The following is a 24,653-nucleotide window of genomic DNA, read 5'->3' as shown; positions in this document are numbered from 1 at the left end:
GAGCGGTGCGTGTCAGGATGCTCAAATTGCATGTTGTCAGGTACTTGGGATGTTTGGGCTTAAGCTGTTTGGTTTCACAGGTTTTCAGCAGGTTACTCCTCTCTGCGTTGATGGTTTTGTTTCTCTGCTTCAATGTTTTCCTTTACTTGATACATCAGGATTGAGAGCAAACACGAGGTCACGATCTTAGGAGGACTCAATGAATTTGTCGTGAAGTTTTATGGACCACAAGGAAGTAAGTACATGACACATCTCTTCTATGAAAACAAGCTATCTGTTCATAGTGGGGGGGATATAGAATCATTCAGGTTGGAAAAGACCTCTGTGATCACTAAGTCCCAACTGTCAACCCATCCCCACCATGCTCACTAAACCATATCCCTAAATAGAATCATTCAGGTTGGAGAAGACCACTGTGATCACCAAGTCCCAGTCAACAGCTCATCACAGCCATACCCATATTTCTCAGTGCCACGATGTCTGGGGCAGAGGAATAGTTGAACAAATCCAAATGGGGGTGAGATGTCAAGAGTGGTGGCTCTTGAAGGCGGTTCTCTCAAGGGTGGGGAAAATGCAGTGTAGATCAACTACTTCTTGGTGCTGAACAGCTTTGGACATCGACCACCAAGCCCCCTGCTGTGACTTCTAGCACTACTCTCATTAATCATTAACTCTTCCAGACGTGACTTAAATTTTGCATCACCATCACCTGAATGTTTGTGGAGTTGGTAACGACGGTGGTTTTTCCATTGATTAGATTACAAGTCAGGTCTCCAGCATGCCTTAATTTAGCAACATCTCTAAAGTTAAGTAGCTTATTCAAACTCTGTGCTTTGAATAAGGCTCTTGGGCCTTTGTGCAGAGATCTTTCGCAGTATAAGTTAAAATCAAGTATTTCTTCTGAGAAAGTACAGGCCGAAGGCTTTTTACCTTAGGAAGTTCAGTGTGAAATCTTACCCTCTGGTGGGACTCGAGTGTTCCTCCAAAGGTGTGTTTTGTTTATTGCTGTTGTTCTATTTATTCTCTCCTGAGTTATGAAGCATGTCTAATACCTGTGTTTCTTTCCTTGCAGCACCATATGAAGGTGGAGTATGGAAAGTTAGAGTCGACCTTCCTGATAAATACCCCTTCAAATCCCCATCTATAGGTAACCGATAATCACTTTCTGTCAGAGCCTTGAAGTGCATGGGAACGAAGGCAGGGGCTGAAGCTGTTGCCCTCTTGGAGGGGTGATGCCTGTGTGGAAGAATATAGAAGCAGGGACTTATCAGCAGAGGAATTGCAGCTGGCCAGACTGGTTGGACCTGTTTCACTTTGGAGAGCAAATAGGAAGTTTGATAAGGAAATGTTCTTTAGACTGTATCCATCTATCTTTGCCCTTGAGTAACGGTGATCTAACTCAGATGTCTTCTCATACCAAACTTTTCCAATCATTTAGGCTGTAAATAGCCACTATTGCTTGAAAAACTGGAGCAAATGCACAAATGGTCAGTTTTAATATTCTGGCTTGCGGAGTAAGTGCTGGTAACTCAATGCTGTGGCATTTCTTTCCTGGAAGGGTGTGCTTGTGGCTGAAGGCATCAGAGGGGACTGAAGAATTGAGAGAAGTGATGTGGGAACATGACTGTATGGGGTGGACCAGATGGGTCCCATCCAATATCAACATCCTGACTTGGAGCTGATGAGTATTGGCTGCTTTCTTAAAATAGACATCAACTTAAGACTACCATCTATTTAAAATCCCGAGTGTGAGAAGTAATGTCTGCTTCCCACAGTGAACTGTGCCTTTTGGGAAAGAGCAGTGCTGTTTTTCACCCAACCCTTTACCTTTCTTTTTTCTGTTGTAAGCTGGACTGAAGCACAGCAGCATGCACACAGCTGAGCAATGAATGGTGCTGCTGTAGCTACACTCACCATTTTCTGCTTCTTCCTGAGTCAGCTCTGAAATCTCCTAAAAACCTCCTAAACTGGAGACAGTTTGAGGTGCACACTGTGTTACTCAGTGCCACTCACTGTCCCCTCTCCATTTCTCCTTCTCACAAATAGATGCAGATCAGGGCACTGCCACACTGACAGTCCTAAACGTGAGCAGGCAGCAGACAGAACCTTAAACTCCAGTTTCTTTGTTGTTAAATGCTTTGCTACAAGTGTACTGAGGATCATTTTTCTTTCTTCCTGTGTGTATTTTGAATCAAGCTTGTTGACATAACACAAAAACAAACTCTCTTCCCAGTTCCCTGGGAAGCCAACACAGCTAAACGAGGCTCTCGTGCATTTGTATCGCTTTTGATTTAGGCATCAGTTATTGTTCTGAAGGAGGTAGGGTTGACCTTTTGGTGATTTAGCTTTAGAGTGTTGAGGTACAGAGGAGTTAAAGGCAACCTGGCCCAACTTCATTGTATCCCTGCTTTTGAGTTGCTTTGTCCCTTCTAACATCTTCCTTTTTTAGCACAAGATCTTTCCATCCGTTTCCTACCTCATTCTGGGCTCAGCAGATCCCTCCAGCATTGCCTTCCAAATCCCTGTTTGTACAGCTGAAAGCACTGCTCCTCTTGCTGAGCTGCCCAAAAGGCTGAATGCTGCTGCAGGGCTGCATTGCTGGCACCCAGGAGAACATTGCTGGCTCCCTCCTGAGTAGAGCAATGTGTAGCTTAGGTTTCAGATTGAATAAACAGTCGATGCTAGATCGAGGGCTGGCATAGAGCTCAGCTACAGAGCAGAGAAACTGGGGGAATGGGAGTGCTGGGACCCAGGAAAGCTCCCCACCAGCTGCAGGAAAAGGTTTGTTTTTCATTGTCTGATTCCTGTTTCAGCTGCTCCAGTCCAGCTTATCGGGGCAGCCAGAGCCAAGCAATGTCTCAGCCCCTTCCTTTGGGCCACTCTGATCTCTGCAGCACTGTTCCTGCAGGCAGACATGCAGTGGGGCTGTGCTGATAACTCCAATAACTCCAAACAAGCCTCCAGCCTGCTGAATCATTGGAAACAAGCTCAGGAGTAAGACACAAGGACCTCTTCTCTCCCCATCAGCTGAGAGCAGTTCCAGGGAGAATGAGAATCCCAGCCCAGATGTCCTCGAGCACTTTGAGCTCTGGATAACACAGGGTAGGAGTTAGTGGGGAGGAATCTGAAGGATTTCAGAGGTGGTAAAGCCCCAGAGTGGACAGAAAGGTCACCTAAAGCACACGCATAGCTTGTCTGCAGCTTTTCTGTTCTCAGCACTGCAGAGATCCCACTGCAGCGATGACACAAAGTTCAAACAGTCTGTGTAAGTCACTGGGATGTATAAAGAAAGAAATCAGCTTCAGTTCCTTTAATATGTTACTCTATTAGCTGAACCTTAAAGTAGGAATACTGTTTTTGCAGCTTTCCTTGTTCTGTAGAGCTGTAGGCTAACATTTTCTTTCAGCCTCAGAAATTCTAAATGCAATCTTGAACATAGCATTGGCTTTTTGCAGCAAATAACACAATGGCTGGAAGCATATCCATGCATTCTGGAAAGCCACTTGTGAAAAATGACTGCTAATTGTTGCTCTCTAATCTCTTCCAATTGCTTTTATTCCAGCATGGCTCTGGGTATGATGTAGGTGAAACCTTAGCCCAGCTCAACTTTGTGTTTTCTTCCAAAGTGTGCTCAACACAGCTGAACAAGAAGAGGTTCTTAAAGTGGATTTAGGGCTTGTGATGGCATAGAGCTTTTCTTAAAGCCTCAAAGAGCAGTAGTCCTCTTTGCCTTTGAGGATGCTGTAGTCTCTTGAAGGAGCCTTTGTCCACCTGTTAAATCTTTGCTCCCTCATCCCATCCACAGCTCCCACCTCTCATAGCATTTCTTTCCTGTCCTTCTCAGGTTGCTAATTATCACTGTTGCCAATTAAATGATGCCACCTCAGAGACAGTGCTCTCCTGACAGTGCATATAATGCATTTATAGAGCTAAACCACCTTGGGACCTATGTGAAAAGAGCAGTTCCTATGAGGGTTTCCAGGGTGCAGCAGCTTTCTGGTATTTCTGGTAGCACCTGTTCCTTGCTCAGGCTTTGCTGTGCCATTCCATATTACCTGGGTGCTGGAATCTTTTCCTAGCAAGGAGAATAAGAGTGCACACCTACATAGAACAGTGCTCTCATTCTGACTCTGGGCTTGAGTGCTCCTGTTGAGATCAGCTCTGCTTACAGTCACCAAATCCACACCTTCAGAATTCCAACAGACCTCCTGAACTTGAGCAATGTGTTTATTAAAGCAAAGCCAACCCCCTGGAAAATACCCAGTTGGTTTTTTTGGAAGTGCTGAACACTGCTCATAATGCTTTTGTCAATTGATGTAAATATCCCTGCGTGCTTCTGAGGGCACAGAGTGCTCCCTTGCTCAATGCTTGCTTCCATTTTTGTGTTCTGCTAGACAATATATTTTGAGTTGTTTCTCGTTTCAGCTGGCGCTGCTTCACTGCTTTCTTCTTCCCTTTGGGATTTGTTATCTTCAGGGGAACTCTGTGCTCACTCTGCTTCTGCTTTTCCAAAGGGGAATTGTGACATGGGAGCTCAGAGCAGTACTTCCAGTACTTCACAAGAGCACTTTGTGTCCATTTTGCATGTTTTTAATCTGCCTGTATCCCTGCCAAGAACTCTTTGATACCACAAACACATAAGGAAGAAGTGCAGGGTGTTATGTCCTGCCCTGTTAGATGCTCAGAGCAGTGATAGTGGGCACGTGGGAGCCTGAGTTCTTTCCCAGGTGTTTACTTTGTTGCCAAAACCTGCAGAAAAATTAAGCAGAAGGATCTGATTTCTTGGTAATCCAATATCAAAGTTTGTGCACAGCATGCTCGGAGACCTCAGTTTCTCCAAGAACTTCTTTGTATTTATGCACAGCTCTCATTTTTCTTCCATCTCTGCTCTGTGCAGGTATCTTTCCTTTGTGTTTTGCTTTTCTCCCAAGCACTTTTTAAAACAAAATGCACGCACACACACTTCCATTCCTTTTTATATGTGTACATCTCCACCAAGAGATGGTGACACCCCTACAGGAACGAGGCAGCACTCAGCTCCAGCCAGGGTCTGTCACATCTCTCCTGGCCAGTGCTTAATTCTTCTTTTTCACTGCAGCTGCTATTTTTTTTTTTCCTTCCAGCTCCTCTCTGGATTGCCTTGCATTATGCTGCTCGGAATCTCATGAGTCACTTCTTACCCGTGACAGCTCTGAGCAGTGCATGTTGATCCCAATTCTGACCTGCAAGCGATGGGAAAACATTTGTTCTCCCAAATGTACTTATCTTTGTGCACAGGGAAAGCTGAGACACCTGAAAGGAATTTGTATCCCCGTCTCCACTCCGCTCTGATGCACGCTGTGCACCCTCTGCAGGTTTCCTGCTACAGTCAGAGAATGGGAACAGGCTGACAAAATGGGGGTAGGTGTTTTCAAGCCAGGCTTGGCACAGATTCACCACCTTCTGTGCCAGTCTGGGCATCAGGTGACTGTGCACCTAAGCGATGAGATGAATTGATTTGGGGCAATTGCTTTGTGCTAGTTTAGCTTAGGAACTGGTGCTTCTGCTTTTCTCCTTCCAAAAAATGATTTGCATTGAGCAGAGGGTCCAGAGTTTACAGCTCTGACACCATTTCCAACACCTCTGGCCATATTTTTCTGTCCTGATAGTCCCATCGTGAAGCTGCTGCCGAATTATTTATAGTATTGTTTTGAAAAGCTCCTAAAAGTTGAGTGCTGTAATATAAACTGTCCTTCTGTTAGCGAGCTGATGTTCTGCAGCCCCTCCTGCCACCACTTGATGAATGCCTCCGCAGTTGGTGCAGATTATATTTGACTCAGTGCTCTGCATGAGCTCCTAGCCTCCAAATTTCATTTAAAAAATATATATATTCTTTCATTTGCTGGTGAGAAATCACCGATCTGAGAGTGCTGGACCATGGTGGGCAGGTCTGGGATTCCTAAACCATCAATCCCAGTCTTCAAGTGGAATGCAGGGAGCACTGGGGCACTAGTACTCTCGTGACCCCTTCACTGGGGCACTAGTACTCTCGTGACCCCTTCCTCCATCTCCTACCACAGTTCCTCAACCAAAAGCAGAGGAAAAGCCCAGCTCCTGAGCTCTCTGTTCTCTGCACAAGCTCTTCTGGTGATGAGTTGGAGAAGACCTCTATGGTTGTCAAGTCTAACCATCAACCCCATCACTTCTGTGTCCCCGAGTGCCACAACTCCTCATTTCATGAACCCCTCTAGGGATGCTGACTCTTCCCTGGACAGTCTGTTCTAATGCCTGAACATCCTCAGAGAAGAAATTTTACACAGATATAAACATGCAGTCAGTTCAAGCAGGAAAATGCCCAACTTGCCCTGCTGTACGAGCAAGGAGAGCCAACACATGGGTGAGCAGTGGTCATCCAAGGTCAGTGCAGGAGTTCAGTGGAAGAACTTCAGTTTCTACTGGAATAGATCCAGCTGTAGGGCTGTATGGAAGTTATGCTTTGGCAGCACCAAGGGAAGGTGGACAGCCTGCCAGCTAGCTGACTTTGTATGTACAAATACCCTTCTCTTCAATGACTTTGTCAGCCCCAAGGGCTGATTACTCCAGGGCTATTGCTGAAATACTGCTGTTCCTGAAGGTCAGCATCTGCATATTAGTCCCAGCATCTCCCAGTAGTGGAACAGATATGTCTCTTTCTATTGTATGATTCCTTTGTAAATGTTTTTTTTTTAATCTTTTTTTTCCTCCTGTCATCATCCAAAGGCTTTTTATCAGTACAGATTTCATCCAGTCTTGCTTTACTTTCAGATGCAATCCCGGCTCCGTGTGTCCATATAGAAAATGTAGGCTGCAGTCACTCTGCTGCTGGAATTCCACCCAAACATTGGGTTTTAGGGCTGGATGGGACCTTGAAGAGCTGCGAGATGTTGCAGCAGCCAAGGAAATGAGGAGAGCAGGGAGAGGATGTTTGTGCTCTTTCTTGATAAGCAACTATTTAATGTGAGCAGCTTGAGACCAAGGACAGTGTGAAGGAAGGGATTGTTCTTTGCCTGGATAAATGCAAAGGTGGCAGAGATTTATGAATCTCTAGTGCAGGAGCTGCTTGCTCTCATCTCTGAATATCGAGTCTGGCTTAAATACTGCAGCATGGGTGCAGTCAACCAAACCCATGCAGGTTTTTGTGCAGCACAGCCAACTGCAGCTGACTGTGGAGGAAGATGCAAGGAAACAGCTGAGATCAGAAAATCCCCAAAGAAGAAAGGCAGAGGGATGCCTGCCCCTATCTGTCTGGTCCCCATTCCAGAAACCAGACCAGACAGCACTTATTTCAGCAGGTCTGCACGTTATCATCCTATTCTTCCTGCTTTGTGCCTTTTGCTGCATTCTCTCTTGCTTTTTCCAAAGCTATTATTTTTCTCCTTAAAACAGACAGGATTTAGCACTGGGATCATTGCTGGTTACATCTCTCCTCTGTATGGCACAGTGGATCCACGACCCAGTTTAAACCTGCAGGAGCCACCTGGGTGTAAATATTTGATGGAACTGCAATTTCCCTTTTGAATTCTGCTTCAGTTTTTCAAGCTAAATCACGGAATGGTCCCAAAAGCCACTTGTTAACGTGGGGCTGTGTATGCAGTTCTTCTTGTAGAGATGGTTCTGCTTTCAGGCAGCCTTGTATTTATGCGAAATCCAAGTAGTAGGAGTAAACATGGAATTACATTTGTGTCATAATACATGGAAGGAAAGGCAGTTAAATCCATATGTCAGCTCTTACCCAGATGGGAGCCATGCTGTCACTCACTGCAGTCGCAACATCAGTGTTGCATCAGGGCTAGACAGAGCCTGGGAGAAGGTATTGCTGCTCTGGAGAGAGAACTTTGATGTGTTTTGAGGAGCTTTGGGGTTGGATTGAGTCAGTATCCCAAAAAGATTCTGCAAAGCAGAGGTATGTAGGGACACACTGTCTGTTTTCCAATGAACCAACTGGAGGACCCAATTCTGTGTCCTGGCTCCTTGTCCCTTCTACATGGGGATGTGTTCCTCACTGGGGTTTTTTGGCTTCTTCCTATCAAAAGGGAAGAGCAAAGTTCTGCATCCAGCCCAGTCATTGGCTGAAATTCTTAACTTTGCTTTTGGGGTAGATGGGTTTGTTTTTATAGATGGGCTCTACTTGTACGTAGGCTCTATTGCCAAGTGATGCATGTTATAATCCCTATAATCTCCTTGTTTTATAAGCTCTATTTTTTGGAAAAGGAGGTGCGTTTTGGGGTCCTGTCTTTAGTTCAAGGTTGAACTACAGGACTGAAAGGTGTAGTTTCATATCTGAAAGCAGCAACCAGGGGTGTCTTAAAGTACGAAGCACCTTCTGCCATGATTTCATATTTCTGGAAGCCACAGGAATTATTTTTGACTACTTAATTTGTGAGTCAGAACAAAGAAAGCACCATCAAATAGTAATCTTAAAGAAAATGTTGAGCTTAAGATTTGTGCTGTGGCTCTGCTGTAATTTGGGGTTTGGGTGAAGCTCAGGGGAATGGCTGAGGACCCTGGGGTCAGGATGCTGCCTGTTTATTGTGGAGGGTTACACAGTTATATATAGCAAAGTAGGGGTTCTCTGTGAAACTGCTAGGCTGAGTCTTTGTTCAGTAAATTCCAGACTCCTCTTGGTTTTTAAAAGAAAAGAAGCTTTGGCTGTTTTCTGCTATTTACCACTGTGTCTCTTGCAGGATTCATGAATAAAATTTTCCATCCTAACATCGATGAAGCGTAAGTAAATCCCTCATGCATGTGGTTTTGCTCAGAATTTTGTCTAATTGTAACTGTGTCCGTAGCTTGGCAGTAGTTTGAGAGTGAGTTCAGCCATGCTTTCATCTAATCTAACAGCCCACAGTGCATCTTAAGTTAACTTCCTTACCATTAGCCACAGGGTAAGAGTAAATCATTCCTTATCTGAAAGAGTGGGGTGAAGGCAGGGCAAGGGAAGGGGAATAGATTATGTTAAATCTGCAGTGTGTTTCTGAGCATGCTTGTGTTTGATTCCATCTTTTCCATATGTTTCAGGTCAGGAACTGTATGTCTAGATGTAATCAATCAAACTTGGACGGCTCTCTACGGTGAGTTTTGGCATTTCCCTGGAGCTGATCACATGAGTGCCCTTCTGTGGTGTCTTAACACAGCTTGCTGGATACAGATGCTTTTGGGCCAGCTCTTTTTAGTTAAATTTTAGACTCCTCACTGAGCCAAGATCACATGTAAAGTGAAAACACTTCTGTAACCTGTTTTTGTGCCAGAGAGGCAAAAATATTTCATAAAATTTCATAAACTGCACAAAGGCTCGCTCAGTCTATTGCTTGGTGGTGTCTGGCAGCTGCACAATATTATCCAGGAATGACTCAGCATTGAAAGAGGGGAGTGGCTGTATCTGAAGTGAAACCCAGTTCCAGCCATGTTTTGTATATCACTTGGACTGGTGTGCTTTGGGCACAAGTCTGTGATCCCCCTTCTGCTGCCAGTGATACCATGTGGGTTGTGTTTGGCTGTAATCCTCGTTTTTAGAGCTGTAGAAAGTTTAGCTGAAAATCCACTTAAACAGGATCTAGGGCAAGCTAAAATTGCTGAAAAGAACCTGTCACAGAATTGTCATGATTGAAAAAGACTTCAAAGATTCTAGTCCAGACATCAACCCGTCACCACCATGGCCAATCATAGAATCACTAAGGTTGGAAAAGACCACTAAAATCCCCGAGTCCAACCCAACCCATCCCCACCATGTCCACTGACAGTGACTCTCCCACCTCCCTGGGCAGCCTGTTCCAGTGCCTGACTTCTCTTTCGGACTGTGGACTTCTTCAGATGTTCCAATTACTCTGTTTTGTGGAACTGTACTCAGGGAAATGTGTACTTCAAATCTTTTCTCCTCTGGAAGCCCGACTTTACCTATGTAAGTTGGAGCTTGTAAGCAGTTGCTAGAGAGAAGAGCCTTTTCACTTACCTCACAAGCATAGTTTGTAAGGAAATACTAAGCCTGGTCAATCCTGGATGCAAAATTGCTGTAGTAACTTGTTGAACTTTCCTCCTAAACAGAACACCTGAAGTCCTTGCGTTGTAGTTGCATGGCATACAGTTTGCATACTTCTGTTATAAGAGATCAGCTCCGTGACCCAGTGGTGGTGTTAATGAAGGAGGAGATGCTGCTGCATCCAGGAGCAGCTTGATGGGAGATGGAGGAAGGAAAGATGTGAGCAAACCAAGCCCTCTGCTGGGGAACAACCTATATGGTTCATTTAGCAGCAGAACCCACCTTAGTGCAGTGTGTGCTGCTGTTCTCCTGCCTTAATGCTACCTGCAGATCATGGGGATGGCTGGACAGAAGGAAATCACACTGGTTTAACTCAGGTTTTGTGTTCTGACAGCCTGAGTTCTGCTTTGGACAGCACATGTAGAGAGCAGCCCTCTTCTGCAGCATGCTCATGCAGTCACAGTGGGGTTTCTGTGCTATTTCCAAACAATTTCACAGGAAAGCTTTCTGTAAGAGGCTTCCTAATAAGTGCTGCTGTGTTTTTATCGTTGCTGTTGCTCGTAAAGGCAGAAAAAATAACTTGGCATTGCTTCTGATTATTAATATATAAAAAAAAAATCTGCATTTCTCTTTGTGATACCAGAGTAAGGCAACTTGAAAGTGTCAGGTTTGTATTTTGTACAAAACACCTTCCACAGCAGGTGGTGAAGCTTGGCATTGGAAAGTGCATCTTTTGACAGTTCTCTTCTTGCAGACTTCTCTTGCTTTGCTGTAGGATGCCTTGAAGCTGCAGAGAGGATGCTGGGATGACTGCATTCACTCTGCTCCTTCAGTCAGGACACTCCCAGAGTTCATCCATCTCTTCAGTCCCAGGGTTTGCCTCCTTGCCTCCTTACATTCCTGAATGTACCATCCAAGGGGGGGAATTCTACTCCCCAGTGCCTCTCAGCATAGCTGTGTTGTTTGCAGTGAAACCAGAGCACTCCTATGCTGGCAGAGGAGTTCCTCCAGATAATTCAAGGAGGAACTAAGGTGGAAGAGATCCAGAATAGCTGTCAACAAAGTCATGGGGCCTCGTGGTCAGATTCCCTGTTGTTCCCTAATGAAGTATCAGGTTCTTAGTGCTATTGTTAGGCTTCCTGCATGCATTCAACCAGTCCTTGTTAAACCGGTGCTGCTTTTGGCTGTTTGGAAACAAGGAGGGACATCCCTGAGGTTTCTTTTAAAATAATGGCAATTGAAAAAAATCCCTGCAGTGGAAGAATCCCTCCAGGGCTCTGCTTGCTGAGCACACACAAGTTTAGTTGTCAAATGGCCGTGTGTTATAGAATCCATAGAATCACCAAGGTTGGAAAAGACCTCCAAGATCAATCCAACCATCCACCTCTTCCTATGAGCACCATCATCTGAAGCACTGACAGTGTTTTGGGTTCAAGGTATGGTGCTGTGGTCATGGAACATGAAACAATGATTTTAGAAGAAGGCAGAAGTAGGAGAAGAACTCAGTGAGGTGGGGAAGCATGGTGCTGTTTGCTTTCCCCCATGCAGTCCCCTTTAACTTCAGATTTTCAGTGCGTTTACCCTCAAAACTTTGTGCTGCTGTCTCAGTGCTGGTGCTTGCAGAGATTCAGACCAACTCTGGGTCAGTGGATGTGAGCAGCTTTGTCTTTCCCTTGCAGATCTCACCAATATATTTGAATCGTTCCTGCCCCAGCTGCTGGCTTATCCTAACCCTATAGATCCTCTAAATGGCGACGCTGCAGCCATGTACCTCCACCGACCAGAAGAGTACAAACAGAAAATTAAAGGTAAGGGCATCAGTATAATTGTGATTCAGCCTAGGGGAACGAGGACTGTCTTTGCTGCAGATTTTTGTCAGTCCCCATTCGTTCCCCTTACAGCAGCTTCATTTGTTTTAGAGATCGGAGAACAATTGGGAAGAAAAGATATGTGACTGAGGAAGGAGCAAGGAAAAGTGCTCAGGTTAAGTGGAAATATCCATTTCATGATTACTGGACAGAAAATAGCTTGTTAGCAGTTCTTTGGAAAGTTAGCTGAGGGCAGGAATCAGTAATACCATTGCAGAAGGCAGTTCTGTACCGTGACAGAGCAGGAATTTTCAGTAAATGCCAAGCAAATTCCTTGTCACCTCCTACTCCAGCTGATGCTTAGTGCTCTGTGCTGTTCAGAGAGTGCCATTAAAGAGAGCTGCAGACCAATTAGTGATGTCTGGAAAGATGTAATGGGGTAGAGATGGTCTTGAAGGTCTCTCTGAAGGCAAGAGGTAAAGAATTGGAGAGTTTGATTTCGAGTACTGAGTGGGGCTGTAAGCTCTGATGTGTCAGGGGTAGCTTCAGAGAATAAAGGAGTGACTTATCCTGTAATCACCATGAGCAGGATGTGGTCACAGGCTTGTAGCTCAGCTAAGGGAGCCTAGGCTGGACATTAACAGTGGCTGATGGGGGTGGGTGAACCCTGGCACAGCCTGTGAGGGTGCTGGTGTGTCTGCTGACGGAGGGGTGGGAAGGACAAACGAGACAAGTCAGAAATAATTAGCCAGCAGCTCCCTGGGATCAGCTGCAGGCAGACAGGAGCAGAGGCAACGGGCCCATGGCAAAAGCCACGCACTTACATACTTGATCCAGTGGACAGAGTCAGCATTTAATCCACAATTTGGCCCAGATTGCATCCTCAGGTTTTTTTTAATAGAGGCTGTGACCACCTGTGTGGTTTGTGGTTACTGAATAACCATCAGACTTGTTCATCCAGGGAGCCCTGCTGGGATGGTTCGCAGGTCCTGCTCAGCAAGGAGAGCCTCCATGAGCAGTTCCTTGTGAGCAGCTCCTTGTAACCATCCTCCCATGTGAGATGGGGCGGCAGCGTTGTGAAATCCCTGCTGTTCAGGGAGTGCAGGTAACCCAGAAAGAGGTGGGGTTTGGTGCTGGAGTCCTTTCATCACTTGTGCCACGTCACTGCAGAGCAGTTAAACCTCAACTCGTTGTGTTGTGATGCCACATGACTCCAAGGGTGGAACTACAAATGAGGTCAAGCCAAGCTCGATTTAAATACTGAGTTATTTGGCACACTGTTTGATTCCTCTGACAGCTGCATGACAGGATGGTAAGAACTACTCTGCAGATCTGCCCTTTTTGGTATCCTGGAGCCCATTGCTGCTGCTTCTTAGGAAACAAGCTTCCAGGCAGAATGGTTTGTCAGATGAAATCTCCAAGGCCAGCATGAAGGGACACTTTGGGTGTCCTCTGTGTTTTAATGAACCAGGGGGAAAAAAATGACAAATGCACCCTGGAAGAGGCAAAGAGACTGATGCTAACCAACAGCAGGTTGCTTCAGGGAAGAGCTCAGGGCATCCCTGAGGGAGGCTAAATGGGAGAGGCTGCTCCCTTGTTTCCAGCTCGGCAGTCAGATGCTATGAAGATGATCTGGGAGGAGGTTTAAGTGCTTAAAATGTGTCTCATGTTCCCTGTACCCAAGTGTCCTGTCTTGTTCCAGGCTTGCGTGACAAGTATAGGATAGAGCTAAATATTGTCATTCCTGATATTGCAGTGTTTTTAAAAATAGCCTTGGACATGTTAAAACTGAGGCAGTGGATTGTAACAGCTTCTCTGCTCTGGGAAGCTCAGGATCTGCAAATACATAATTTATTGCTTTTTTCCTTCATTTTTTAGTTATAGGCACATAGAGCAGTTGCTTGATGTAGCAATGAAGAGACAGGCTTAGAGTTAACGTTGCACAAGGTTTGTGGCTGCTGTGAGACCCATACAAGTAAGAATTTATCATGGAATTTGTAACTATCTGTTAATGTTACTGATACAGAGACAGAAAATGTGGTGCTTAGCATTAGGTCCTTCTTGTCCATCAAGGAATGGAATAACACAGAACCAAGTTCTCCTTTAAGATCTCTTTTCTTGGTGGTCCTAAGTAGGATGGCTTGCCAAATGCTGTGCCTGGGGATACCCATACCCACTGGATTTGGGGTCACCTGAAGTTCCCAGTAAGGGTGTTACCCTTGTCACAGTGAAGGAACTAATACAAATAGTAAAGGGACTTGGCTTCCCTTTACTGGTTTGTGCAAGGAATAGCATCTTACCTGGGTAAATAACTTTTTTCTAGGGAAAATCAGTTTCTACAGAGCCACAGGGAGTAGCCAGCAGGAAAATGTGTCCTGTTGGCATCATCCCATCTCCTTATTTCTGCTGGCTGCCTGTTCCCCACCCACCTTCCCATGTAGATGTCTGATTTTGTGTCCCCCCTTCAGCTAGTTCTTCTCATCTTTGGGTTTAACTAGGTCTGCCACATCATTTGCTTTGCAGCATCCATCTCTTTTGGCAAGGATCTCTGCCCCAGCCTGTGCTCTCTACTACAGGTAGGAGACATCAGGCACCATGGTAACACATACAAGCACCTTTTCAGACGGGGGATTTTAGTGCTCAGGACCCGAGGACAGAGCACAAGACTGCTTTCCTATCCACATTGTGTGCACTAAGAGCTTTCTGGTGATCTGTCTCTCTCCACATTGCGTGGAGAGCCCTCAAGTGCTCCTTGTTTGCATAGCTGCCTTTCATATTTTATCAGCTCTTACAAGTTTTTTGTAAAACAGATTGGGATAGCTCCTCCTGTCGTTGGAGCAAGCAGGTTAATAGTATATATTTAACAGTTGGACTGAAAATGTGCATCATTGGATGGAGATGCTTGGAAGCACCTTTCAGCCAGCTCTCCTGCACAGCTTTCCCTTTGCAGAGCAGCTCTGCCAGGGTCACAGCTGCTCCATAAAGTGTTTGTGCTCAAGTTCTGTTCCTTAGGAAGAATTAATACACAATTTGGAAAGCTGCAAGGCTGGGTTTGGTGTGTGCCATGCACTTTTTCCTTGCAGGCACTCATCTTTGAGTGCAAGGGGATGATGTTATTCCCCTTCACTTCTAGTGTTGCTATTTGAAGGAGGGTTTGTTGCATTTTAGTAGCTTAAAGAAAACAACTTCACAGCTGAAATTTCCCAAGAACAGCATGAGAAGGGCTCCTCTTCTACATGCAGAGCGATGTGGAGGATGTGCTGTTGGGATACTGCTGTTTCAGCATTAGTCCATACTGTGAAGCTGCTTTTTCAGCATGCATGCATGTAACAAATAGATTTTCTCTGCTGGAGATGTCCTCAGCACACAGGTTTCCAGATTCTTCTTGAATCCCAGAGGGGATGTTGCAGAAGCAGTTCCCAGACTCAATCTGCCTGGTCCCAGTCCATTTATTACCTTTCTGCTCCATCTCTCTGTGTGGAAAAGCAGCACGAGCCACACTTGGCAGTGGTGATTCTACCTGCCTGCAGGAATCTCAGTTAAACCAGTTTCTCTGCTTTCTGCAAGGCTTCCTGCTGGCTCCTGGGTGCAGTTCATGGATCTGGGTGCCTGGAGCTGATGTGGTTTGAAGCCTGCTGTGAGACATGGTTTCTTTTGTTGACCTGCAGTGCTCTGGGCTCCCTGCAGCTTTTCCTTGGCTAATCCTACAGCTGATGTGAAACTGGCTGCAGGAGATAAGCTTGGAGATCAGAGACATCTCTGCTTAGGCACAGTCTCTTCCAGGGAGGGAGTCCCTTGGATTGGGAAGGGACCCCAGCTGCATTGGTGTGGCCATAGCTCCAATGTGCCCCGGTATACAAACGATCCCATGGAATGTCCCCTATTTTCCTGCCAGGAGAAAAACTCAATTGAAACTCTCAGATAATAATTTTTTAAGCTCAGGCTGTGTAATATCACAGAATCACAGAATGGCTTGGGTTGCAAGGAACTATAGAGGTCACAGAATCCTAGAATGGCTTGGGTTGAAAAGAACCTTAAGGATCATAGAATGTTTGAATGGGTTTGTTTGGAAGGGTCCTTAAAGATCACAAGGCCATAGGATGGGTTAGGTTGGAAGGGTCCTTAAAGATCATAAGACCATAGAATAGGTTAGGTTGGAAGGGTCCTTAAAGGTCACAAGGCCATAGGATAGGTTAGGTTGAAGGGTCCTTAAAGATCGTAAGACCATAGGATAGGTTAGGTTGGAAGGGTCCTTAAAGGTCACAAGGCCATAGGATAGGTTTGGTTGGAAGGGTCCTTAAAGATCATAAGGCCATAGGATAGGTTAGGTTGGAAGGGTCCTTAAAGATCACAAGGCCATAGGATGGGTTTGGTTGGAAGGGTCCTTAAAGATCGTAAGACCATAGGATAGGTTAGGTTGGAAGGGTCCTTAAAGGTCACAAAGCCATAGGATGGGTTTGGTTGGAAGGGTCCTTAAAGATCATAAGGCCATAGGGTGGACTATTTTGAAAGGGCCCTTAAAGGTCACGGAATGGGTTGGGTTGGGTTAAGCATCACAGAGTTATAGAATGGTTCAATTGGAAGGGCATCCACAGCTTATAGAATAGGTGGCTTGATGGCATTCAAACTTGTTCTCCAGGTCAACACAGACTCTCCCATTTTAGCAGTAAGTGGAACGTGAGCTAAGCCATCCAAGAGAGGATTTAGGTTGTTTCTAGCTATGAGTGTATGTCAGTGATGTAGTAGCATAGAGATGCGTGTGTTTTCACACTCACCTCTGAGCATTTTCACACCTCATTGCTGGGCAGTGCTGCTTTGAGTCAGAGGCATCTGGTAATCCTGTGATCAGTGCTATCATCTGTACTGCTGTAGATGATCCCACGATAACTGCTGTACTTTCAGATTTACCAAACACGCTGTTGCCCCATCGGTCTTAAGCCATCCTCTAACTGTTGAATACATGCTGCTTATGCGTTTTTTCTTTTCTGTCACACACAGAATACATTCAGAAATATGCAACAGAAGAAGCACTAAAAGAGCAGGAAGAAGGCACCGGGGATAGCTCGTCTGAGAGCTCCATGTCTGACTTCTCGGAAGACGAGGCTCAGGATATGGAGTTGTAGTAGAAGAGGCAACCTGCTTTTCAGAGAGACTCTAATTTCCTAACCACGAGAAGCAGACTATAATATTCATATTTAAACAAAGCAATTTTTTTTATTACTAAACAAGGTTTTTATGAATAATAGCATTGATATATATATATATATATATATCACCCTTTAGATCTTGATTTTTCTTGGTCATTTCTCAACCCGAGGTGCATAGCATATTCCCACATTCCATTTTGGTAGCAATATGCAGCCCAAATGCATGCATTCAGATTCCATTTGGCCAAGTCAACTTGTGTGCTACTGAACTGTCAGCTCAAACAGCTGCCCTGGTAGGTAGGGAATTAGCAAAAATGTTTGCTTTCCGATCGATGTTTCCGAAGACACCACCTTGGATGCTCACATGGAACGGCGTTTTCTCTTAAGATAAATCTGAGGGATGTGCTATTAACTGCATAGATCAGACAGTGGAATGAAAGGTGCTCCTTCAGGTCAACCTCGCTGATGGTATTTGATGCGGAGTCACATTTAAAACGTTCAATAGAACCAGCACAAATGCATGGAGCTATTCAGAGCCTTGAAGCTTAAGAGTTTAGACTTGGATTTTCAGTCCGTTTTTATATGTGGACTCCTGCCTGCCCTTCTGAACCGTAGGGACTGACAACCACTGGTCCATCCATCCGCTTTTGGGACTTTTGGAAGCCTTCATCTGGATGTTACTCTTTTGGTCTGGATTACGAGCTGTTCCCTCGCTGGGAGGAATTAAACACAAACAATGCTCTTTGGTTTAGCTGGAGCACATGTGAAGCCCAACTCTTACTTTGTCATCCTTTTGAAACTGCTGCCCTTCGCGGCTCCAGGTTTGCTTTTTTTTTTTCTCTTGCTTGAAGTATGGTTGAACACCTCGCAAACACCTCCATCTCCTGGGAGGGCTCTCTGACCAGATGGATGAGCCGTGCTGAGAGCTTCGGATCCGCGGAGATCGGCCCCGTTGGCTGCAGTCCACGAATCCATCGGCACCCATTTTATTTTCCTTTTCTCCCCTTCTGCACCAGCTTGGTAGCCATCTGCTTGTGTGTGTACAACAGGATTAAAATCTCTTAAAGTTAACTAAGAATGTGATCTAGGAGAGAAAAAAAAAAAAAATGAGATGAATAATAAAAAAAAAAAAAGCCTAAAAGCACCAATTGAGGAAGCAAGTGAATCTGCTCTTTTTTTTTTTTTTTTCCTGATATATATATTTTTTTTCTTTGACAAATGAAATATTTGATTTCTTTGGGTGTTTTTCAGCAAGCCGAGATTTGTGTTTGTTTGTTTTAATGCTACGGAATGGAGCAAATGTCTACCTGGGATGCTGGTATACTTGAATTTGGATAATTGTGTGTTGGAGATCGGAGTGGAGATGGATATTAAACCTGAAAGTGACCTGCTGTATTTTGGGGGATTTCTGAGGGGTTTGGGTGAGATATTTTAATTTGTGGCGCAGCCCATGGGATGGTGCATGGGAACTGATCCACCCCATGCTGCTCTGAGCAGAGTCCTGAATGTCGGGTCGGTACATTTGGGTTTTCCCAGACATGTTTTCCTTTAGGAACGCCACCGAGTTCTGAGTCAGTGGGGTTGGAAGGTTACAATCCTATTTCTAATTCATAAAGCACAATCGATTCTTTTTTTTTTTGAAGAAGAAGAAGAAGGAGAAGAAAAAAAAAGAAGAACTCATAAAGTATCATTTTGCTTTAGCATGATTTTCCTTAATAAAAATATACGAAGAATTTCATTTATGTTGATTACGGGCATGAAGCAAAGGTTTTTTTTTTTCCTTTTTTCCCCCCTTGCCCCCCACCCTCTTCTTTTCTTTTAAATCAGTAACGTAGGGCTGTGGCTAGTGACTGTGCTGAAGTTCTCTATCTAGCATTTGTGGCTTGTTGGAAGGGTAATATTAACTATTTAACATGTAATGGTGTACTTAACTCTTATCTAGCACGCTGTTTTCTCATTATTTGGGGTGGGAGGGGCCACATTTGCTGGCACTGTTTACCTTGCTTACCTGCTGACCTAGCAGTTTGCTTGTGCTATAACCTTTACTGTAGGTGCTACTTAGGAATAGAGTAAGTGCTGGGTGGTGATATCAGTTTAAAAGAAGAAAAAAAAAAAGAAAAAAAAAAGAAAAAAAAAAAAAGAAAAACACAATAAAAATTTGTATTTTTTCAATATTGTATAAAAAATAGTGTTCTAATTACCTCATCCCCTTTCTTTTTGCAGGTTAACCCCATCACTCCATCCCTCCCACCTTTGTTTTGATGCATCACACTCGCACATTCTCCCCTCAGCTTGTGAAATCAGTGCTCTGCAAAGCAGAGGTTCCCCAAAAAATCCATGCTTGGTGCTGCCCTGACCCTGGTCAGGGCTCCTGGCACCACTCTTCTTTCCTCCCCATCTTCTCCTGTGTCGTTTTTCACCTCTTTTTCCAAGTCTTCCTCCTGAAAGAAACCTCCCTCCACCCCACCCAATAGCTTGTAAATAAAACCACGTGTGTAGACTGGAAGGAAAAGGTGGAGCCTTACTGCAGCATGGTAGCTCTTTTTTCATCTTGAGGGTGTTTTTTTTTTTCTTTTTTTTCATTATTAGCATTCATAAAACAGTACTGTCATTGCCTTGTGCTCTCTTTGCAGTGATGGGAGCGTCAGCCAGCCCTACCCATACCCCCATGTCCCTGCTCTCGGGTGAGCTCCCCCATCCCAAACCTTGGTGCTGAATTGGAAACAGGCTTTGCCTTCTGCTCCCATCAATTCCCCTTTTGGCTGATGAGGATTTTGCTTCTCTGTGCTGCGTGAGCTGCCAGCAAGGTCATCGGAAGCTCCTTGGTGTCCTTGACACTGCACCGTGGGGTCAGTGCAATGTGTTCCCCAAGGGCTTTTTTCCTCCATCCCATTGATCATTGGAAGTTCCTTGGGGTCAGTGGGACATGTTCCTCAATGGCTTTCTTCCTCCACCTTGTAGCTCTGGTCATTAGAAACTCTTTAATATTATCAATGCTATGCTATGGGATCAATGGAACATGTACCCCAATGGCTTTGTTCCTCCATCCCATAGCTTTGGTCATTGGAAGATCCTCGATGTCAACAGGATGTGTTCCCCAATGGCTTTGTTCTCTAATCCCATAGCTTTGGTCATTGGAAGCTCTTTGGTGTCGTTGGCACTGCCACGGGATCAGTAGGATGCGTTCCCCAGTGTTTTTTCTCTTGCATCCCACTGGTCGTTGGAAGCTCCTTGATGTCATCAGCACTGTGCCATGGGATCAGTGGGACGTGTTCCCCAATGGCTTTGTTCCTCCATCCCATAGATGAGGTTTTTGGAAACTCCTTGGTGTGCATGTCACGCATTCCCCAATGACTTTCTTCGTTCATCCTACTGGTCATTGGAAGCTCCTTGGTGGCATCAACACCTTCCCTTGGAGTCAGTGGGACATGTTTCCCCAATGGCTTTGTTCCTCCATCCCACAGATTTGATTCCTGGAAACTCCTCAGTGTCTATGGGACACACTCCCCAGTGACTTTCTTTGTCCATCCTCCTGGTCATTGGAAGCTCCTTGGTGGCATCGACACCTTCCCTTGGAGTCAGTGGGACATGTTTCACCAATGTTTTCTTCCATCCTATAGTTTAGGTCCTTGGAAACTCCTCAATGTCAACAGGATGTTCCCCAATGGCTTTGTTCCTCCATCTCATGGCTTTGCTTCGCAGGCAGCGTGGAGCAGAGCTTTGCCATCAGCTCAGTACCACTCAACCTCGACTGGGATGGGCATACGCCCCACATCCAAGGCTCTTCCTCCCATCCTAGGTAGGGTCAGAGATGTTTCACCCCTTTTCCTCCTTCCTTTTTGCTCACCCCAAGTTCTACTAGCACTTTCGCAGGGGTGTTCGCAGCATGAGAAATGGCCATTATTTTACTGACTGTATTTGGTACCTATCGTGTGATACTTGAAGAGATCGGGGCGTTTTGCCCTCCATCAGAGTCTAAACTCTCTTTTCTTTTCTTTTTTTTTTTTTTCCCCCCTTTTTTTCTTGCGTTGTGATGTAGTGGGCACATCTGCCCCCGCTGACAAAATGCCTCTTCTCTAAGAGTATAACCTCTCCGGTAGTTGTGTATAATGACAGAACTGTAAACTTTTTTTAAAATAAAAAATATGTATATACCTCAGAGGCTGCCTGGTGCTTGAGCTTCATGCAGGAAGGGGTCCTCTACCCCACGTCATTGGCTCTGTGGGATTTATGGCACCCGTGGGGCATTTTTTGGGTTGGGGATGAGCTCTTGGCTGATGGAAAATAAATCATCGTGGCTGATGACTGAAAATGGGGCTGCATGGGTTTGGATGCTGGGCACACACCTGTTTTTCTGTGGAATCATTAGGTTTGGAAAAGACCTCTGTGGTGGCCACCCAGTCCAGCCATCAACCCATCACCACCATGCCCACTCATGGAATCACTGAGGCTGGAAAAGATTGCTGAGATCATGGAGTCCAACCATCAACCCAACACCAAAAACCTCTGGGATCAATCCTCTAGTCCAATCTTCAACCCATCACCAACCCCTATGCCCACTACACCACGTCCCTAAATCCCATGTGTGATGTTTGGCTTGATGTTGGATGGAAATTGGGACGTAGGATGATGCATGTAGGGATGTGAGTTCCCCAACCATTGGTGTTTTGTGGGGCAGGACAAGGGGAAAGGGGATGCAAGCCCATTACTGGGCCATGGTCTCATATGTGGCTTGTCCCCCTTGCCCCCCATCCTGGCTGGATTTGCAGCTGCTGTCCCAAATCTGCTGGAACTCCCCAAAATTGTTGGGTTTTTTTTGCCTTTGAGGTCAGGGTGGCAGATCCGTGTCGTACCAGTGCCACCTGCTGCCAGCACCCAGCCTGACACCCTCTGCCACCTTCGGCCCCATAGGTGGCAATGGGGCATCCAACCCCACTGCCACCAATTGGAGCCACCGGCCCTGCAGGCTTTTGTTCCTTTTTGCCCTAGAGAGGGAGCAGGGCAGGGAGCACTTTATTTCCTCTGTCTGTCCTCCTCCCATCTTTTAGGGTCTTTTAGGGACAGCTGGGGGTGACACTGTCCCCTCTGCCCAGCAGGTGGCCCCCGAACCCCACCAGTCGCTTCCCACTCTGTCCAGTACGGGGCAGATGGGATTTGGGGTATTATACTGGGTGCTCAGGAGCATCCTGTCCCAGTTGTGTCCATGCTGAAGGATGTCCATCAAAAGGCAAAACGTATTGAGCATGGATTCCCATAGGGCTGTGTGTGTCACCCACATGTGGCTTTGGGTGCTGTCCCTTTGGAGCTTTGGGTACCAACACCATGAGGTGTTGGTGCTTCCTCCGTGGGGATCTGGGTGCCATCCCCATGGGGCTTTGGAGAGTCTTTTCCATGGGGATCTGAATGACATCCCCATGGGGTTTTGGGTGCCTCTTCTATGGAGTTTCTGGCTGCCATCCCCATGGGGCTTTAGAGGTCTTCATGAAGCTCTAGGTGCTACAACCATGGGGTTTTGGTTGTCTTCTCCATGGAGCTTTGGGTGCCGTGCCCACTGGGGTTTGGGTTATCTTCTGTTTGGCTCTGGATGTCATCTCCCTGGGGTTTTGGTTGTCTTCTCCATGGAGCTTTGAGTGCCATGACCACTGGGGTTTTGGGTGTCTTCTGTTTGGCTCTGGATGCCATCCCCATGGGGTTTTGGGTCACTTCTGCATGGAGCTTTGGGTGCCAGCACCATGGAGTCTGGGGTTTCTTCCCTATGGAACTCTGGGTGCCATCTCCATGGGATTTCAGATGTCTTTTCTATGGAGGCTCTGGGTGCCATCTCACAGGACTTTGGGATCTTTCCCCATATGATGTGGGTTCCATCCCAATGGGTCTCTAGGTACTATCCCCATGTGACACGTGTGCCATCCCAGTGGGGCTCTGGGTACCATTCCTCCCCACTTTGTCCCCACGTCACAGCAGATTCTGGGTTCTCACACCTCCACGAGCACCCAGAAACTCTCCCCATCCCAAAAGCACCCAAAGGACCTCACACCCATCCGGATGCCACCCCAGCAGCAATACCCACACCACCGATCCAAGGATGTTGAATCTCCACGTGAGCATCGAGACAGGTGACCCCAAGGGCTGCGGGGGACACCTGAGCCCCTCCACCTGCCCCATGCTGGCTCTGGTTACGGCCCCAATTGTTCCTCCCTCTGGAAGAAATGCCGTCAGCGTCAGCGGATCGGTGGCCATTACTAATGCATGATGCTCTGGCGGGGAATGGCTGTGCCTGACCCCATCGTTGGGGATTCTGACCCATTTTTCTCTCCTTTGCTCCTTGGTTTTCAGATCTTTTTCCCATTTTGGGGGCATTTTTCTTCCTCATTTTCTCCGGGCTCACCATCAAGTGAAGCTGAGCCCAGCAGCTTTGCCCCAAGCCCCTCACCTGCCCCAAATTCCAAAGCTGTGGGGAACCCAACCCCATTGCCTCCCCTGTGGTGTTTGGGATGCATTCTCCATGGAGCCCTGGGAGCTACACCCAGGGTATAGCTCCCTGGACAAGAATCCTGAACAACCAGGATTCTGGTTGTCCTCCCTATGGAGCTCTGAGTGCCATACTCATTGGGGTTTTGGGTACCTTCCCCATGAGATTTTGGATTCCAGCTCCATGAGGTTTCGGGTGCTTTCTCCATGAAGCTTTGGGTGCCAGCACCAAGGAGTCTGGGATTTCTTCCCTATGGAACTCTGGGTGCCATCACCGTTGGGTTTTGGCTGTCCTCTACGGAGCTTTGGGTGCCGTCCCCATAGGGCTTTAGAGGTCTTCTCAATGGCTGACCCTACGTAACCCATCTCAGTGTGATGCCCACCACCTCCCTCTACCCCTCTCCAAAGTCCCACCCCATTTTTTCATAGGGAATCTCATGGGCTTTACCAGAGCCAACCTCACCACGGCCATAAAAACGTGCTGGCTCCACGGATAATGTACTCGGGTTGCGCTCTCACATCAATATTGCATTATCTTTTCCATCCCCATCTGAGCACAACAAGAAACCTCGGAAACAAACACAGCCCAGGCTGAGCTCCTGCCCCAATCATCCCAGCGCCAACGGGGCGGCCCTGCCCGGCCCCCCGCTCCTTGCACATTTCATATTCGGGTTAGGAACAAAATGAGACGGTGTAAATTTTTAAAGAAGGCCATTTGCTCCGCTCGGTTTACACCAGGGTGAGGCCTCCAAGAAACTTCAGGCAGACCCCGATGGAATCAAAATACAAATAACACTGAGCCTGGTGCCGAGGGGTCCTACGCCACGTTTGGGATGGAACAAATCCCCTTTATGGGTGGTTTTGAAGCCTGGACAACCCTATGTGCCTGTTGAATCACACTATCATCTCCTGGGTAGTATTCCAGATCTTGGGGAGCATTCCAGGGAGATGTCCTTCATGGGGACCATCTTAGATCCTGGGGACCATTCCAGGTCTTGGGGAACCATCTCAGATCTCGAGGACCACCCCAGGATGCTTCCCTGCTTGGGGTTCATCTTGGTCTCTTGAGGATCACCCGTAGTTCCCCTCTGCTCAGGGACCATCTTGGATCTGAGGGAACTATCCCAGGCCTTGGGGACCAGCCCAGATCTTGGGGACCATGCCAAGCTCCTGGGGACCATCCATTGGTACCTCCCTCCTTCAGTATCATCCTGGGATCCTGGGAACTGCTCC

General features: G+C 46.3%; 1 protein-coding gene across 1 annotated transcript in view; it reads left to right on the top strand.

Moving 5' to 3' along the window:
* Positions 1 to 21,108, top strand: part of UBE2H (ubiquitin conjugating enzyme E2 H) — a 44,254-nt gene extending 23,146 nt beyond the window's left edge. The window contains exons 2-7 of the mRNA XM_003201793.5: positions 159 to 235; positions 1,073 to 1,147; positions 8,703 to 8,742; positions 9,037 to 9,089; positions 11,674 to 11,802; positions 16,801 to 21,108. Coding sequence (XP_003201841.1) covers positions 159 to 235; positions 1,073 to 1,147; positions 8,703 to 8,742; positions 9,037 to 9,089; positions 11,674 to 11,802; positions 16,801 to 16,925 — 499 coding nt within the window. The 3' untranslated portion in view covers positions 16,926 to 21,108. The remainder of the gene's footprint in view (positions 1 to 158; positions 236 to 1,072; positions 1,148 to 8,702; positions 8,743 to 9,036; positions 9,090 to 11,673; positions 11,803 to 16,800) is intronic.
* The last annotated feature ends 3,545 nt before the right edge of the window (positions 21,109 to 24,653 follow it).

The sequence above is a fragment of the Meleagris gallopavo genome, chromosome 1 (assembly GCF_905368555.1).
Source record: "Meleagris gallopavo chromosome 1, MGAL_WU_HG_1.1, whole genome shotgun sequence".
NCBI classification, from domain to species: domain Eukaryota; kingdom Metazoa; phylum Chordata; class Aves; order Galliformes; family Phasianidae; genus Meleagris; species Meleagris gallopavo.
Note: the sequence above shows the minus strand (reverse complement) of the source record. Positions and strands in the feature narration are given on the sequence as shown.